Raw genomic sequence first — 19,861 nt, 5'->3', positions numbered from 1 at the left:
GGGAAGGGAGAAAAGTATATCTTTATGTGCATGGAAGGGGAAGCGATTTGGAGTGAGGCACTAATTGCAACATACAAAAAGGTGGAGAGAAACATTTTAGATTACTAGGCAGGATGTAGTCAGTTTAATTCATTTTGTTTTATTAAACAGAGGTTGATTTATGTGATTGTGAAGGAGAGAAATGCCATTGCCACTGCCATTTCTATTTCCAACACCACTGTTTCTTCTCAGATACCATCTAGTCTTATTTCATTGCTAGTTTAAAATATAAAAAAAAACACAAGACAAGAGTTTAAAATATATATTTAAAATCTGCACAAGTTACAATGAATCAAGATTAAAATGGAGGTTCCCGGATGATGATGTAGAAGAGGATCTTCATCAAAAGGACACTACTGTCTTCTAGGAATCTAGTTTTCCTGATCTGCCATTTCAATGTAGCCATCCAACGAGGACTGAAACAAAGGGGAAGGGGAATAAATAAGTTCAAAGCTCAGCACCCAATTAACAAAGCAAGGAACAGTTAAGAGAGAAAACAATTCAAGAGACATTGTGGCAACTAAGGAGAGAGTGGCACCAACACTTTGGCATGTTCTGGTGAAGTTTCTCAAAACAAGGCTACGTTCCTATTTCTAGGATCTATAGTAAGAGTGCCAACACTCAGCTGAAGGCAAAACCTATCATTTGCAACAAATCAAGGTTTCAAACCATTAATATGCTTCGCTAAGTTACTAACACCATGTTCAATAGTTGACTATTTAAACAGGGAACATCACCATCAAACCTCTTAATAGAATTTTATCACCACACTTTGGCTGAATTTTATGTTCTGTCCATTTCAAGTTTTTATTAAAAAAATGCTCTGTTGATGAATCACTAGCTTGAAATGCGCAAGATCTGAAACATTGCAGTTGATATGGAATCATTCTAAAGCTCATGACTGTTAAATGATAAAACACCTTCTGAATGAAGGAAGGGTATTTATATCCTACCATATCATCAAGATGTCTTAAGGCTTCACATACAATGAATACTCTGGCAGTAAAATGACTGCTATGTAGGACAATGCAATAGCCATTTGCACACAGCAACATTCCACAAACAGCAATCGGTTAATTTGACCAGGTCAAAATATTAAGGGATGGATGTTTGGTAGGACACCTTGAACTCCCTGCTCCTGTTTGGTGCCATAGGATCTTTAATGTTCACCTGAATATGTAGATATGAATATGTAGGATCAGAGTTGAACATCTCATCCAAAAGGTCAACACTTCTAACAATGTAGCATCTCCTCAATACTGTACTGGAGTATCCACCTACATACCAGCTCAAACTCCTGGTGAGAGACTCAAAACTACAACCTTCTGACTCAGAGCAGAGACAGTTAGCAACTAAACCACAGTATGTCCTGATAGAGATCAGCTAGATTTTTGGATATTAAGGGAATCAAGGGATATGGTGATAGTGCAGGAAAGTGAAGTTGAGGTAGAAGCTCAGCCATAATCTCACTGAATGGTGGAGCAGGCTCAAAGGGCCAAATGGCCTGCTCCTAATTCTTAAGTTCTTATGAATTTATAAAACAAAAATGATAGCAACCCTGCATCAAGAGCTGTCGGCTCAGTTGTAATGTAATTTAGATAAGAGTATAAAGGGTTTCTCAAAGCTATCTATTTTCAAACTAGGATTCAAAGACCATAAGGGCAGGCCTGCAAGATCATCAAATGTCCAACTTTGGCCAGGTATTAATGTACCATGAACTCTCTATTCTTTTGCATTTTTTGACTTCTTAGTATGTTATTTCTGTTGCTGTATACTAATAAAATGATTTCTGCAGTATTTTCCTTTGGGTGGGTGACTGTCTTTTGGAAGTTATGATAGGGGGTCCTTGGGGGGCGGGGGGTGTCACTATTTATGAGCCCTCTCCAGAAAACCTTGGACATTCACAGTACTATGCTGCCTCTACCTTAACCCCCAAAACAGAAAAGCGCACCTCAATGCACCAAATGTGAGGTTATCCACTTTGGGGGCAAAAACACGAAGGCAGAATATTATCTGAATGGCGGCAGATTGGGAAAAGGGAAGGTGCAACGAGACCTGGGTGTCATGGTTCATCAGTCATTGAAAGTTGGCATACAGGGACAGCAGGCGATGAAGGCGGCAAATGGCATTTTGGCCTTCATAGCTAGGGGATTTGAGTATAGGAGCAGGGAGATCTTGCTGCAGTTGTATAGGGCCGTGGTGAGGCTCCACCTGGAATATTGTGTTCAGTTTTGATCTAATCTGAGGAAGGATGTTCTGGTTATTGAGGGAGTGCAGCGAAGGTTCACCAGACTGATTCCCGGGATGGCAGGACTGACATATGAGGAGAGACTGGATCGACTGGGCCTGTATTCACTGGAGTTTAGAAGGATGAGAGGGGATCTCATAGAAACATATAAAATTCTGACGGGACTGGACAGGTTAGGTGCGGGAAGAATGTCTCTGATGTTGAGGAAGTCCAGAACCAGGGGGTCACAGTCTAAGGATAAGGGGTAAGCCATTTAGGACTGAGATGAGGAGAAACTTCTTCATTCAGAGCGTTGTTAACCTGTGGAATTACCTACCGCAGAGAGTCGTTGATGCCAATTCATTGGATATATTCAAGAGGGAGTTCGATATGGCCCTTATGGCTAAAGGGATCAAGGGGTATGGAGAGAAAGCAGGAAAGGGGTACTGAGGTGAATGATCAGCCATGATCTTATTGAATGGTGATGCAGGCGCGAAGGGCCAAATGGTCTACTCCTGCACCTATTTTCTATGTTTCTATTTTCTACATCAGCCAGCTTTGTGGCCAGGGTGGAACTGCCAATTTTTGCTTAATAATAGGCAGGTTTCTCCTGTGAATTGGATCTCTCTAGGTTCTGTGCTACAGCTAATGTGACACCTTTCACATAGTAATCTTCCAGCTAGGATGGAAGATGACAGACTATTGATCCTATTATTTTAGCCTAGATTCAAACCGAGACCCCAGAGGTGAAAGAACAGTGTACTAACCAAGTACACCGGCCAATCCCATCAAGTTGCTTTTTAAAGTGTGTAAAGAGTTAGCCAAGTAATGCACAAATGCAGTGCAGCAGCGAGCAGTAGAACAGATTTTGTTCCTGCATTTACCTATACATCAGAATCTATTTGGAAAGGTGCCAAGCAGTACTGGCAAAGTTTTGGTAACCGGTCGGAAAATGGCACATGCAGGGAAATTTTTAATCTCCCCTGATTGGTGGGAAAGGAGCGGGCGGGGGAGCAGTTAAAATAGAGCAGCCCCATTTCCTGTTCCCATTGCGCCGATGTGGGCGGCCCAATCTTCGTCCGTCCCCTGCCGGCCAATTGATGCTTTATGCCAAAAATGACCAGGAAGCTGACCGGTGGCATTCAAATGAGGCCTGGCAGTTAAAGTCTGCGGGGCCTTCGATTCACGCTCCCATGCGAGAATGCCATCCTTCCGTGTCGACTTCCGGTTGAAGTTAAAAATCAGCCCTATGGTTTTACGACATGTAAAATATTTGATTAGTTTTGAGTATTAAAAAAAAAAGTCAGGGTTTTCACAGAGCTGTAGTTTCAGTGAGAAAATAGATTATATTTTGAAAACTAATACATATTCAAAATGGGCCTAGTGAATATTGGAGCGGTTCCCTCCTCTGAACCTAGGCTGCAGGTTTCTGCAATAAAATGACAAATTCAAAGGACTGAAATTTAGACTTGGCATAACCCCTACCCATCCCACTCACCTGCATCAGGACCCGTTCCTTTTTTAATCTGCTGTAAAAACGTAGGACATCAATGTTAGCATGGACCACTTTTCTGTCAAAGTCCATCACTCGAAGACCTTCCAGGCTTCGAGCACGAGAGAGCGCCACATATGCCTGACCACTTTCGAATACTCGTGCCAGCGAGATCTCCACACAGTCCAACGACATGCCCTGAGACAGAAGGGGAGAAAAGAGGGAAGAATAAAATGAATATAAAATCACAGTATAATTACTCCAGGTTACACACACACACACACGACCAAGCAGTATTCCCACAATTGTAAAAAAAATTAAAAATCGGGAGTGATGTGCAATGGGCTGCCGATTCCCTATCACCCGATTTACAGTATCGCACAAAGTCAAGATCTACCCCACTGCATTTTTGCAGTATTTATTTCGTATTTCCAAGCTTGCTTTTTAAAAAAAAAAAATCTGTTATGATTTATGTTTGTCTGTGCTTGTAGGAAATAGAGACATGCGTGTAATTGTTTTCTCTCCATTTGCCAATTCCTGGCACTGACTGTTCCCTCTGGGTAGTGGAAATATAACGAGAGAGCTGCGATGCCTAGAATGTCCCTCAAATGTAATCTCTTCCAGTAACTGACTCCCTCTCCAACAAAAGCCACCTCTGAATTGATCTTTATGCACCAGTCACAAGCTTTACTGGCAAAGCTGAAACGCCCCACCTACAGGAATCTGAAAATCGGTGAGGCTTGGCGCAGAGGCTTTGAAGCTGTTAAATGAAAATATCAGCTACAGTCAGTCCTTCAAATACCTGTTCTGTTCAGTGTGGAAAATGTTAACTCTTGGAGCACTGAAGGAGGATTTCAGCACCAAAATAAAATAAACAGGTAATTCAGGAACTGGCTTAAGACTGGCATTGTGTTGCCTGTGAGGTCAGACAGCTTCAGATCAGCTCCCATTGTGTTCTGAAATTGCAACCACAGTTACATTTATTGGAACCATTAACATGATGTAAGAAGCACCTCACGGTTCATGATGCTGTCAGAGCTGCATAGAGGGAAGGAATTATTGGGTCAAATTTAAGTGTGGAAATCCAAAGTTTTTCTTAAAACAAAAATGAATATTTTTACTGGGGAAATACTTTGAACAAAAAGGCCTCCTGGACTTCCACTTTAAGGAAGTTTCATAGTCAAACATGTAGGTTGATTGCCCAAGATGCTAATACCAAGGGTTTGCATGCTTTTGTCAGCAATCTTTTCCAATTCCATGCTCCTTTTAACATTGAAGAGGATGTGATCCATCAGTAATTAGGAAAAAAAGTATCTGAATTTTCAAATGTACACATACAGGTTAGTTTAAATTGAAAATATCTTCCAGTATAACTTCAAATGCCTCAGTTTGCATCAATCTTGCCCTGGAGCCAGAGGTTATAGATTCAAGGTCCACTCCAGACTGGACTACACAATGTATGCTGATACTGTAGTGCACCGTTGAGGGAATGTTGCACTGTCAGAGGTGCTGTCCTTCAGATGAGACATTAAATTGGTCTGACTATTCCGGTGGTCCAGTTGGTAGTATTTGAAGAAGAGCAAGGATTTATCCCAGATTTCTGGCTAATATTCCTCATTCAACCAACATTGCCTTTGCACAAAATGTTGTTGCATTTGCTTACATATCACTCACTGCACTTTAAAGCAATTAATTATGAAGTGCTTGTAGAGATTTCTGAGAGAGGTGATGAGGTAATGTCCAACTGCATTCTTTCAAAAATCCCAAAATACATCTTAATGGAGAGTATAATCGTTCTTCCACAAATGCACAACATCGTGCACAAAGTGCACTTTTAAAGAAGACTGCATACCTGACTTTTGTGAATGGAGATGGCCCAAGCCAATTTCAGAGGCAGCTGCTGTCTTGTCAAGTAAGTTCCACCTAAAGCTTTAACCATCCAACGTTCTGGTTTTATTGTCTCTGTTACACCACACAAGAATCGCACCTGAGGCAGTGCTATGGGGAAAAAAAAAATCTCAATAGCACATATATTTCAATTATTGAGATAGGTCTGTGTAACATATACCATTCTGTGGATGCTGCATGATATATACAGAGACAACGTGGTCAAAACCAAATATATATGCAGACTCACTTAAGCCCCAATATTTACAGGGAGGGAACAGGTGCTGGGAGCAGGAGAGGAGTCCTGGACCAGAAGTATGGATATCCCAGATGTCCTGCAGGTATTAGAACATCTTTTAAATTTTTCTGCAGGTTTTCTGCCCGACAGACAGGCTGGCTGCGGGAAAGCTTGCGGCACCAGGCCATAGCCAAGGAACAGGTAGAGAGGCAGAGAAGGGTGGGAGGAGCCTCAGATTGCGGTCGTGGAGTCGTCGGCAATCGTGGAGCTGGAAGTAGGTAAGCTTGTTGGACCACTCCTGCTCCTCCTGACCCACAAGCAGTGCTGTAAATGCCCTTCTCATCTCCTTTAACCTGCCGAGTTTCCCCAAGGCCCAGGAAACCCGTCCGAAATGGGTTAAAAATGAAAAAACAGTAAAGGTGGAGGCACGCAACCTCCTTAAAAACGGTTACCATTCGACCCGCCCGGAGATCAGATTGGTCGCCCGCTCCCCGTCACAGTTAAAAACAAATTTGAAAGTTTCTTAAAAATTTAAATTAGTTTTTCAGGGCCATAACCTATTTTTAGCAGTCAGTATGCTGCTCAAACTCCAGTTACACTTAATCCAAAAGGGTCTAACTTTTAATGGGGTATTTAACAGCGGTATTACCGCAGCAGAGCCGCAGTTTGCATCGGTTTCCATTATTAGACATATTGATTACTGGCTCTGGGGTGGCGGCCGGGGGGAGGGGGTGGGGTGGGGGGAGTGGGCACAGCGCAGCCTGTGAAGGAGCAGTGACTGACAGACCACAACTTTAGGATTTCTGCGTTAGGCTGCGCATGCACTAAATCCTGAAGTTGCGGTCAGTTTCAAGAGTGAAATGACTGCGAACACTCATCTGGACCACAAATTCCAGGCCATTATGGACGAGGAAGGATATTTAGCCCATCTTCGATCATCCATTCAGAAAAAACTTCTCTCTTACTCTCTCCCCACATCACAGCATTCAGTTATATCTTCCATGATTCCAGTGTTTTTGCCCTTACCACCCCATCTAATCCTTCACACATGTAATGATTCTTTGTGAAGATCTACCCTACACATCCTAAATTTGCCTTTCACTGTACTTATCAGTTTAATATAACAATCTACTTTTTCTACACTATTATCTTGTGTGCCGCAATGCACTCCCTTCTCAGTCACATTATTTAAAGGCTAAAAAGATCAAATTTCTTTCCTCATCCCTCAGTCCCGTGTCTCATGCCCAAGAGACTCCTCCCTTGAATCTCGGTGAACGGAACTGGACACCGTACACAGGGAATAGTTTGACCAGAGCACTGTACAGTTTAAGTGTAATTACCAGTCACTTGCATGTCAGCATTTTGATTGTACATTTCAGCATTCCATTGGTTTTGTTGATTGCTGCGATACAATAATTGGGCATTTTAAACACTGAGAAGCATTGAGTATAATACTCCAGGTCTCTCTCAATTTGACCCTTCGCTATCTTGACACAACTCAAGGACTAAAGAGAGAAACTGTTTCCAATGGCTGACAGGTCAATACCAGCAGGCACAGATTTAAGTTGATTGGCAAAAGAACCAGAGGCGACAAGATGAAAACCTTTTTATGCAACATGTGGTTAGTATTTGCAATGCACTGCCTGACAGGGTGGTGGAAACAGATTCAGTAGTCGCTTTCAAAAGGGAATTGGATAAATACTTGAAGGAGAAGAAATGGCAGGGATATGAAGGCCGGGGGAGTGGAACCAACTGGATTACTCTTCGAAAGAACCAGGGCAGACTCAATGGGCCGAATGGCCCCCTTCTGTGCTGTACGATTCCACTTCTTATATCATCAATTTTTTCCTCATATGCATTAATCTGTAATAAGTTTCATTTTCTGTCGTATTTTGACACATTCTGCCTCCTCAGATTCATTGCCTCCGCACTACCCCCCCACCCCCCCCCAAACTCCCATGTAGTTTAAAATCATCCCCCAATTAAACCAATTTGCATTGAACTTATAAATGCAAGTTGCTAATGCAAATTAGAAACAGTCAATGTTCCACCCCCAACTGCTTGGGTGCTACTCAGCAAGTCTCCCATACTGATGCACCTAATTAGTCTCCACTGCTTCTTACTCCAACCAATTTCTCATCCATTCTCCAGTATTATTTTTGAATCCTCACTGCTTTAAGCTTAAGTAGCAGCCTTCATGCACAACTCGATCAAAGGCTTTTTGAATGTCTAGGTGCAATATATTGTAGGATTTTCTACAGTTTATTGGGAAGTCACCCCTCAAAAAATCAAGGTGGTTGATCAAGCAGAATCATCCACTAAAGCAGTGGTGGCTGCTAGTTATTATATTATGGTCGTAGACAACGTATTCATCAAACAAAAACAGAAATAACTGGAAACACACAGCAGGTCAATCCATATCTCGCCATTATTTTATCCAGTACTGGGATCTGCAGTTGCCTGAATCTGTATGGTCACCATTTTTGAAACCGTCGACCAAAACAGCTCGTTTCCAGTATAGCGACACCTTCCCAGTGTTAATTGACTCCCTTATAAATGACCATCAGCACTCCACAAATCTCATCCTTGGTTTCTTAATGCCTTAGAAGAAATACTATCCAGCTCCAAGAGTTTATTTGTTTTGTGCTCTTTTAGCATATCTATGACTTAATTTACAATGTTGTCTAGCCTACCTGGATTATCACCAATTATAGAGACCCTGTTACTTGTGCTTTCTTCAGTTGTCACACCTTTACAAGGATGGGTGGGCGGAGCAGGCTCGAGGGGCCGTGTCCTACTCCTGCTCTTAATTATTATGTTCTTAGTAGGTTAACTATATGTTCATCCTCAGGTTTGCCCAATTTTCATTTGGATTCTCATCTCTATTCTGCCTGCCCCCTTACCATCAAAAGTATTGCAAGAATTTCTTAGGGTTTGGTTTTGCTGGATGGAAATCCGTCAGAATAAAAACATTTTCCCACCTCTCCTACTTTTGAAATAATTAACCACATTCATGCATCTAATAACTCAGCTTTGGCTGCACATGAGCACCTACGTTTGTTTCCAGGTTCAAAGCCTACGACAACTCCTCGAGCACCGTTTACCATCCCCCGCTGTATGTCCAGGTTTTTAGTCAGCATCACCTGTGGACCAGAGCAAACCAGTTCAAGACGGAGAGCAGTATGCCAGTGGTGTCTCTGTACATGAAATATTCCTTAGTTACTGCCTCAGCGTACAGGGTCTCCCTATTTCGACACTGGCATCCAGAGTCTTCCTCTGGCTATCATTGGGCAACGTAGTCAAACATTGTATTGAGCCAGAATAACAACCCGGATTAAATATAAATCATAGGGTCTAATGGGGGAAGAAATCAACAGCTACCCACTGTAAGGGAGTGGGCGGGGGAAGAAAAAGGAAAATAAATAAAAAGGGATAAAAAGTTAGAATACCAGAGTTAACTAGATCTAGTGCAGTAACAGTAGACTTTGATATTATATACTAACCTGTGCCCCTTTCTTCAGTTGCAGTGTCTGACCTGCTGGACATTGTGCATTTAATGTTTGTATGAACATAGGATCACTATCAACAGCCTCATACGTGTGCATATCTCCTGTAAACACAGAAATAAAAATGAGCAGGCAAGCACTTCACAGGAACTACTGTCAACTCAGCCGCCTAGCCCCCGCCTCTCCAGCACAAGGGTTATACATCTATTTATGGTATTACTTATCGCAGTCAAAGAGTAGCTCACTGTGACTTATCCAAATGTTAAGAAGTGAGAGCTTAAAGGCAATGGAACACACCAGAGCTCCAGCATGTTGTAGCAGAATGGTAGGACTCATGCCTATATAGCTATGATTCTGCACACAGCTAGTTTGTGATCAGTGTCAAAGAGCTGAACAGAGGTCAGGAAAAGTCAAGGAGCCAACATCATTCAGCTCCTAGCTCAGCTTTGCCAAAGGTTTGGATGTAACTGGGTATTTTATTACCTGAAGCCTGGTAGCATTAAACCAGAATGCAAATTGCACCCAAACCTCTGGCAATGCTGAGCTAGGAGCAGAATGATGTTGGCTTCTCGATGAGCTGCTCTTTAACAAACTTTTGCTCATCAGTCCTAATAGCTCCTTATATGGATCGGTGTCAAATTTTGTTTTATAACACTCGTGAAGTGCTTTGGGATGCTTTACTATGTTAAAGGTGCTGAATAAATGCAAGTTCTGTTGGTGAACACAATAAAATAGGTATAGTGCTAGGATATTATTGAACTGCTTCAAAGTCCTGCCCAAGTCCTACTGTTTCATTAACAAGCCAACACAACTACAGGTCATGTCTTGCCCAGATGGAAAGAGCTCCAGTTTAGGGAGACTACACAAAAACCTCTATCTGGTGATTAAACATGGAAACAGAACTAATATATCACTTCAAAATGCAGAGATTCGTGACTAACATTCTTATAACCACATTAAGAGAGGAACTTATATAAAGAAGACCTGTGGAGATTGATCTTAAACAGAAGACATTTTTTCCAATAATGTATAACCAGAACAAATTACTTTTCGTACAAACTTGCTCATGGAATAAAATTGCCCCATTAATTTCACTGTTTTGAAAAACTAACAAGTATCTTGCCCAACAGGAAAGAGATGTACATACAGGAACAAGTTTATAAAAACATGAATATATTTAACCCCTGCCTTCCAGTTTGCTATTAAAAACACATACAAAAAAAACACCTTGGCTATCAAATGGACATCAGTGAACCAGAATTCATACAAAATCTGACAATTTCCACAGCCGAAGTATGTATACTGAACAGCCATAGGTTTCAAATAGTGAAAATTGGGAGTAGACTTGAAATTTTAAAAAGAAATGCCCTTAACAATTCTCTATACAGTTCATGATTTGAAAGTGGTGCTTCTACCAGAAAGAGGCTGTTCTGATATCCTTCCCATTACAATGCAAGAAAAAGCACGATATCCGATTCTTTAGTTTTGTCTCTCATCAATACTATGGTCCTTGCTCCTCTGAACTTTTCTTTCATGTTCCTCCTAACCACCAAATATACCACTCTACAACTTCACTGCATCAAAATAAAGACCCCCGACATAATTCTTTCCCAAATCCGTGGATTGTAGAAGGAAGAGAAGATGAGAGAGAGAAAGGTTCCACAGACTTAGTCAAAACATGGCATTACCTGACAATTTAACTCATCACCTCCTCTCCCTCTTACTCTTTCCAATTGTCAAAGTTTCCTGCTCTATTTGCCTAGGACCCTTCATCAAAGATTCTCAGTTTTTTTTTTTAAATGGAGAAGACTGTCCACGCAGGTTATTCTAACACAACTGTGATGAAGTGATGCATTTTGATAGAAAGAATGAGGAGAGGACATATAAACTAAATGGAACAATCCTAAAGGGGGTGCACAAAGAGACCTGGGGGTATGTGTGCATAAATTGTTGGAGGTGGCAGGGCAGGTTGAGAAAGCAGTTTAAAAAGACTAATGGGATCCTGGGCTTCATAAATAGAGGTACAGAGTACAAGAGTGTGGGAATTATGAAGAACCTGTATAAAACACTAGTTCGGTCCCAGCTGAAGCACTTTGTCCAATTCTGGGCAACACACTTTAGGAAGGATGTGAAGACCTTAGAGAAGGTGCAGAAAAGATTTATGAGAATGATTCTAAGAATGAGGCACTTCAGTTACGTGGATAGACTGGAGAAGCTGGGTTTATTCTCCTTGGAGCAGAGAAGATGGAGAGGAGATTTGATGGAAGTGTTCAAAATCATGAGGGATCTGGACAGGGTAGAGAAGAGAGAAACTGTTCCCATTGGCAGAAGGGTCGAGAACCAGAGGACACAGATTTAAGGTGATTGGCAAAAGAACCAAAGGCGATGTAGAAAATACTTTTTTTTTTTTTTAAATGCAGCGAGTGGTTAAGATCTGGAATGCACTGCTGGAAAGGGTGGTGGAGCCAGACTCAATTTTCTCTTTCAAAAGGGATTTGGTTAATTATCTGAAAGAAAAAAAATTGCAGGGCTACAAGGAAAGGGCAGGGGAGTGAGACTAGCTGAGAGTTGGCATGGGCTCGACAGGCTGAATGGTTACAGCGCGGAAGGCCATTCTATAATTCTTCTATGATTCTAACCCCTAATGGTCACTATGGTCTAAGATTTGGTAGTATCGCACAGGACCACGATTACATCTGTAGAATAGGGAACAATGTGTATGGAGAAAAGAGGTTGAAAATGAAAATAAAATTTAAAAAAAAGAGAATGGGGAGCTAGAAAATGGCTGCGAAGGACTGAGCGAGACAAATGAAAATCTTGGGACTGTAAAACATTCTTCCCACCAAAGCAGTAACACCACTGGGACCATCGGAAGACTCAACTCCACCTTCTTTAAAAAAATCTTCTACAAACATCTAAAGAAAGGTTCTAATAATGCTCATCTCCTTACTGAGCATCTTAACTAGGTTTCCTCCTGTTTCTTATAATAGCAAAGAGTTGACACATATCTTACTGTTTCTCAACATGTATTCTGCTAACATTACAGCTGCAAAAAACACACTCAACCAGCTTTACTGTACATTTACTTTTAATTGTTGCAGAAAACTTGGACTACTTGGTACAGTGGGTTAGCCCAATGTCCTTTCACTAATGGGAGCGCTGTTCAAGTCCAGACCAACAAAATTAAGTTCTCTCTCAGCTGGCTGTTACATTTCCTGACAAATACATTTCCTCTCTCTCCTATGGTAGGAGCAAAGCAAATCAAATGTCAATATCCAAGCAGGATATCCAGGCCAAAGCTTCAGGTGCAACAGCGTGGATATCTTGTAGGCTGCCTGCAAATTTCCTCTGAGGGCAGTGCTCAATAATGTGCCCCAGGGTCAGATTCAGAGCTCCAGTGTCACATGATGGGGATGCTTTAATCTTCCACCTATGGAGAAGGTGGCAGCATCTACCATGACCAGTTCTGAGGTGGTTGTCCATTGTTTGCGAGGAAGGTTTGATCCTTCGAGTTGTACTGTGTGGTCCTTGATAAAAAATCCATTCCATATGTCGCAGTTCTTTCAAGCATTTTGCCATCGGTCATCAAGGCTGAGGGGAGATAGCTGAAGGGTTTCGGCGACGGTCCAAAATGGCCTTCTAGGTTTGAGACAGGTTGGTGAACTCAACCCAGTTCCTACAGAAAATGGGTTTACAACAGAAGGTGCCCCATAATTCAGCACTAAATTTGAAATCTCCCTTGGAAGAGGCAACACTGGAAGCAGACAGCAAGGAAGGAGCTTTACTGTGCATTCAACTTGTGCTACACCAGAACTGGGACTCTTTTTAATCCTGACAATGAAAGTGCCCTACTTCCCAACATTGATATTCCTCACCTGTGTGAAGGAAAACAAAATGGAAAGCTACACGTTGAAAGTAGATGAGTTCCATCAGGCAATCACTAGAACCTCAGAATACGATTTTGAAGTTATAAAACAAGTATTATTTGCTGGATCAGATTTTTACAGCAACTATTTTAATCTGACCACAGAACAACAACAACAACTTGTATTTATATAGTGCCTTTAACGTAATAAAACACCCTAAGGCGCTTCACAGGAGTGCTACAAGATAAAAAAAATAAATTGACACCAAGCCACATAAGAAGAAATTACGGCAGATGACCAAAAGTTTGGTCAAAGAGGTAGGTTTTAAGGAGTGACTTAAAGGAGGAAAGTGAGGTAGAGAAGTGGAGACGTTTAGGGAGGGAGTTCCAGAGCTTAGGGCCCAGGCAGCTGAAGGCATGGCCACCGATCATTGAACAGTTATAATCAGGGATGCTCAAGAGGACAGAATTTGAGGAGCACAGATATCTTAGGGGGTTGTGAGGCTGAAGGAGATTACAGATAGCGAGGGGAGAGGCCATGGAGGAATTTGTAAACAAGAATGAGAATTTTGAAATCGAGGCGTTGCTTAACCAGCAAGGTCAGTGAGCACAGGGGTGATGGGTGAACGGGACTTGGTGCGAGTTAGGACATGGGCAGCCGAGTTTTGGATGACCTCACTTTTACATAGGGGAGAATGTGAGAGACCATCCAGGAGTGCGTTGTAGTAGTCAAGTCTAGAGGTAACAAAGGCATGGATGAGGGTTTCAGCAGCAGGTGAGCTGAGGCAGGGGCGGAGACGAGCGATGTTACGGAGGTGGAAATAGGTGGGTTTGGTTTTGCCGTGGATATGCCAGAAACCAACAACCTCACTAACCTACTGCATACTGAGCAGTTCAACCTCTGCACTGTCATGACTACTGCTCTCCCAGAGAGCAACAAGCAGCTACATCATCAGGACATCATAGAAACATAGAAAATAGGTGCAGGAGTAGGCCATTCGGCCCTTTGAGCTTGCACTGCCATTCAATAAGATCATGGCTGATCATTCCTTCAGTACCCCTTTCCTGCTTTCTCTCCATACCCCTTGATCCCCTTTACTGTAAGGGCCATATCTAACTCCCTCTTGAATATATCCAATGAACTGGCATCAACAACTCTCTGCAGCAGGGAATTCCACAGGTTAACAACTCTGAGTGAAGAAGTTTCTTCTCATCTCAGTCCTAAACAGCCTGCCCCTTATCCTAAGACTGTGTCCCCTGGTTCTGGACTTCCTCAACATCGGGAACATTTTTCCTGCATCTAGCCTGTCAAGTCCAGTCAGAATCTTATATGTTTCTATGAGATCCCCTCTCATCCTTCTAAACTCCAGTGAATACAGGCCCAGTCGATCCAGTCTCTGCTCATATGTTAGTCCAGCCATCCCGGGAATCAGTCTGGTGAACCTTCGCTGCACTCCCTCAATAACCAGAACATCCTTCCTCAGATTAGATCAAAACTGAACACAATATTCCAGGTGGGGCCTCACCAAGGCCCTGTACAACTGCAGCAAGACTTCCCTGCTCCTATACTCAAATCCCCTTGCTATGAAGGCCAACATACCATTTGCCTTCTTCACCGCCTGCTGTACCTGCATGCCAACTTTCAAAGACTGATGAACCATGATACCCAGGTCTCGGTGCACCTCCCTTTTACTAATCTTCTGCCGTTCAGATAATATTCTGCCTTCGTGGTTTTGCCCCCAAAGTGGATAACCTCACATTTATCTACATAATACTGCATCTGCCACATATTTGCCCACTTGCCAAACCTGTCCAAGTCACCCTGCAACCTCTTAGTGCCCTCCTCACAGATCACACCGCCACCCAGTTTAGTGTCATCTGCAAACTTGGAGATATTACACTCAATTCCATCATCTAAAATCATTAATATATATTGTAAAGAGCTGGGGTCCCAGCACTGAGCCCTGCGGCACTCCACTAGTCACTGCCTGCCATTCTGAAAAGGACCCGTTAATCCCGACTTTCTGCTGCCTGTCTGCCAACCAGTTCTCTATCCACGTCAGTACATTACCCCCAATACCATGTGCTTTGATTTTGCACACCAATCTCTTGTGTGGGACCTTGTCAAAAGCCTTTTTTGAAAGTCCAAATACACCACATCCACTGGTTCTCCCTTGTCCACCCTACTAGTTACATCCTCAAAAAATTCCAGAAGATTTGTCAAGCATGATTTCCCTTTCATAAATCCATGCTGACTTGGACCAATCCTATCACTGCTCTCCAAATGCGCTGCTATTTCATCCTTAATGATCGATTCCAACATTTTCCCCACTACTGATGTCAGGCTAACTGGACTGTAATTACCTATCTTCCCTCTCCCTCCTTTTTTAAAAAGTGGTGTTACATTAGCTACCCTCCAGTCCATAGGAACTGATCCAGAGTCGAAAGACTGTTGGAAAATTATCACCAATGCATCCACTATTTCTAGGGCCACTTCCTTAAGTACTCTGGGATGCAGACAATCAGGCCCTGGGGATTTATCGGCCTTCAACCCCGTCAATTTCCCGCCTAATAAGGATATCCTTCAGTTCCTCCTTCTCACTAGTCCTTCGGACCCCTAGTATATCGGGAAGGTTATTTGTGTCTTCCTTTGTGAAGACAGAACCAAAGTACTTGTTCAATTGGTCTTCTATTTCTTTGTTCCCCATTATAAATTCACCCGACTCCAACTGCAAGGGACCAACGCTGGTCTTCACCAATCTTTTTCTCTTCACATACCTATAGAAGCTTTTGCAGTCATTTTTTATGTTTCCGGCAAGCTTCCTCTCATACTCTATTTTCCCCCTCTTAATTAAACCCTTTGTCCTCCTCTGCTGTATTCTAAATTACTCCCAGTCCTCCGGTTTGCTACTTTTTCTGGCAAATTTGTCTGCCTCTTCCTCGGATTTAACACTATCCTTAATTTCCCTTGTTAGCCACGGTTGAGTCACCTTTCCCGTTTGATTTTTACTCCAGACAGGGATATACAATTGTTGAAGTTCATCCATATGATCTTTAAAGGTCTGCCATTGCCTATCCACCGTCAACTCTTTACATATCATTTGCCAGTCTAATCTAGTCAATTCGCACCTCATACCATCAAAGTTACCTATCTTTAAGTTCAGGACCCTAGTATCTGAATTAACTTTGTCACTCTCCATCTTAATAAAGAATTCTACCATATTATGGTCACTCTTCCCCAAGGGGCCTCACACAACAAGATTGCTAATTAGTCCCTTCTCAATACACATCACCTAGTCTAGGATGGCCAGTTCTCTGGTTGGTTCCTCAACATATTGGTCCAGAAATCCATCCCTAATACACTCCAGGAAATCCTCCTCCACCGCATTGCTACCAGTTAGGTTAGCCCAATCAATATGTCAATATGTAGATTAAAGTCACCCATGATTACTGCTGTACCTTTATTGCACACATCCCTATTTGTTGTTTGATGCTGTCCCCAACCTCACTACTACTATGTGGTGGCCTGTACACAACTCCACTAGTGTTTTCTGCCCTTTGGTATTCCGTAGCTCCACCCATACCGATTCCACATCATCCAAGCCAATGTCCTTCCTTACAATTGCATTAATTTCTTCTTTAACCAGCAATGCCACCCCGCCTCCTTTTCCTCTCTGCCTATCCTTCCTGAATGCTGAATACCCCTGGATGTTGAGTTCCCAGCCTTGGTCACCCTGGAGCCATGTCTCAGTAATGCCAATCACATCATACCCGTTAACTGCTATCTGCGCAGGTAATTAGTCCACCTTATTCCAAATACTCCTCGCATTGAGGGACAGAGCCTTCAGGCTTGTCTTTTTAAACACACTTTGACCCTTTAGAATTCTGCTGTAAAGTGGCTCTTTTTGGTTTTTGCCTTGGGTTTCTCTGCCCTCTACTTTTACTATTCTCCTTTCGATCTTTTGCTTCTGTCTCCATTTTATTCCCCTATGTCTCCCTGCATAGGTTCCCATCCCCCTGCCATATTAGTTTAACTCCTCCCAAACAGCACGAGCAAACACTTCCCCGAGGACATTAGTTCCGGTCCTGCCCAGATGCAGACCGTCCGGTTTGTACTGGTTCCACCTCCCCCAGAACCGGTTCCAATGTCCCATGAATTTGAATCCCTCCCCTCTGCACCACTGCTCAAGCCATGTATTCATCTGAGCTATCCTGTGATTCCTACTCTGACTAGCACATGGCACTGGTAGCAATTCTGAGATTACTACTTTTGAGGTTCTATTTTTTTTTTTAAATTCAACTCCTAGCTCCCTAAATTCGTCTCGTAAGACCTCATCCTGTTTTTTTACCTATATCGTTAGTACCTATATGCACCACAACAACTGGCTGTTCACCCTCCCTTTTCAGAATGTCCTGCACCCGCTCTGAGACATCCTTGACCCTTGCACCAGGGAGGCAACATACCATCCTGGTGTCTCGGTTGCGGCCGCAGAAACGCCTATCTATTCCCCTTACAATTGAATCCCCTATCACTATCGCTCTCCCACTCTTTTTCCTGCCCTCCTGTGCAGCAGAGCCACCCACGGTGCCATGAACCTGGCTGCTGCTGCTCTCCCCTGATGAGTCATCCCCCTCAACAGTACCCAAAGCGGTGTATCTGTTTTGCAGGGGGGATGACCGCAGGGGTCCCCTGCACTACCTTCCTTGCACTGCTCTTCCTGTTGGTCTTCCATTCCCTATCTGGCTGTGTACCCTTTACCTGCGGTAAGACCAACTCACTAAATGTGCTATTCACATCATTCTCAGCATCGTGCATGCTCCAGAGTGAATCCACCCGCAGCTCCAGTTCTGCAACGCGGTTGGTCAGGAGCTGGAGGCGGATACACTTCCCGCACACATAGTCATCAGGGTCCCTGATTTCCCACATGGTACAGGAGGAGCATAACACGTGTCAGAGCAGTTCTCGCATCTTCACTGCATGCAATTCCCAGAACACGTGCAATTAAAAAAAAAAATTACAAACCGAATGTAAAGAGAAAACATATCAGGACTCAACAGAGGCTCCCTGAATAATTAAACGTGACTCAATAAATACAAACTGGATGACCCATTATTGTATAATGATTATATCCAATGAGATCCCCAAAATGTATCCTTTGTTTACTAAACAGCTGCTGCAGAATTATAAATAATGCTGAATGGTCAAAAACCTGATAATCTGGTTGGAAATAAGCACATTAGGAGTTTGCAATAAAGCAAGTGCTGAATAAATCTGTCAGCAGTACTAGATAGGCATTGGCTGGATCAGTCACAGGATCCTCACCCATTACCTGGTAACTGCTTCAGCCTTCTCTCATTGGTCAGTTCCACATCATCTTTGTGCGTGCAAAGCCGCGTTGCTAGGATTCCATCTTTATCTATCTTCTGGTAGGCTGTGTTGATCAACTGGACCGCAACCTCCTCTGGGCATCTGATTACAAGAGGTTTGTTTTTCAGAACAGCCTTAAATAATTTCCAAAATACAGACAGAATAGTCAGGTCCCCACCACTGATTCTGTGTTCAGAGCAGCCAACAGAATGGGTCTTTGTCAGTGGCCGGATGGAACCTGTCAGTGTTTCACCAGCCACCGCTTCCTATCTAAATATATAGTGCACTCCACAAACACAAACTGCCCAGAGGACAGGTACAGCGAATGCCAGTCAATGTGATATTCCAGTCAATGTGATATTCCAGTCAGATGCTCAGTTTATTAAGTACGAATGGGTCCAGAGTTACAAAACAAAAGAAATGGTGAAGATAGTTGGGGCAACTAGTTATTGCTAAGCTAAAAATCACCAAATCATAATGTTGCAGCACAGTTACTGGCCATTTAGCTTATCAAGTGTTTTTTCTCCACATCAGCCAGCTAGCCTTTCAATGCTCTCCTTCAATCTTTGACAATCCTTATCACAATTTGCCATGCCACCCAATTTGGTGTCATCAGCAATTTTCAATATTGTTCCCTGAACTCCCAAATCCAGATCATTTACATACATAGTAAATAAGAGAAGCTCCAACACAGACCCGTGTGAAACACCATTTTCCACATCTTTCAGTACTTTTACCCCATCCCTTTGCTTTTTAGCCTATAACCATCTCTCTATCCATTGTGGCCACATTCCCCTCAATTCCGTAAATCTCCCATGTGGTACCCTACAAAATGCTTTCTAAAAATCCACATAACCACATCCACTGCATTTCTTTATCTTTTTTAAAATGTCTTCAAAAGAATTGTGTTACGGGTATGCTCCTTGCAGCTATCCATTAGTTTCTCATACCGCAGCTCAGGAGGGGAGCCACATCAATTGGAAGATTGATTTTTATAGTTTTAATGCTGTCATTTAGAATCATTGTAAATATATTCATAGCTGCCATATAACCTACACTACAGTTTGGAGTTATGTGTTAATTTGAAAAACACCTATAATCGGGTACATTTTTGGATCAAATACTAGCCAGAGATGGATGAAAAACCCCAATCTATTGAGGTGCATCAATTCCAGGTTGCTTAATTTCTGTTGACACTTGAGGCTTGTTGGTTAAACTGATTTTTTTAGAATTGTGCGC

The 19,861-nt window shown here is 42.6% G+C and overlaps 1 protein-coding gene across 1 annotated transcript in view; it reads right to left on the bottom strand.

Moving 5' to 3' along the window:
* Positions 1-356: 356 nt before the first annotated feature.
* Positions 357-19,861, bottom strand: part of pif1 (PIF1 5'-to-3' DNA helicase homolog (S. cerevisiae)) — a 44,307-nt gene continuing 24,802 nt past the window's right edge. The window contains exons 8-13 of the mRNA XM_070886047.1: positions 18,585-18,724; positions 9,387-9,493; positions 8,939-9,026; positions 5,611-5,756; positions 3,765-3,956; positions 357-455 (exon numbers count right to left, since the gene is read on the bottom strand). Coding sequence (XP_070742148.1) covers positions 411-455; positions 3,765-3,956; positions 5,611-5,756; positions 8,939-9,026; positions 9,387-9,493; positions 18,585-18,724 — 718 coding nt within the window. The 3' untranslated portion in view covers positions 357-410. The remainder of the gene's footprint in view (positions 456-3,764; positions 3,957-5,610; positions 5,757-8,938; positions 9,027-9,386; positions 9,494-18,584; positions 18,725-19,861) is intronic.

The sequence above is a fragment of the Pristiophorus japonicus genome, chromosome 8, assembly GCF_044704955.1.
Source record: "Pristiophorus japonicus isolate sPriJap1 chromosome 8, sPriJap1.hap1, whole genome shotgun sequence".
Classification (NCBI taxonomy): Eukaryota; Metazoa; Chordata; class Chondrichthyes; family Pristiophoridae; genus Pristiophorus; species Pristiophorus japonicus.
The sequence above is the reverse complement of the archived record's forward strand: the minus strand, read 5'-3'. Positions and strand labels throughout refer to the sequence as shown.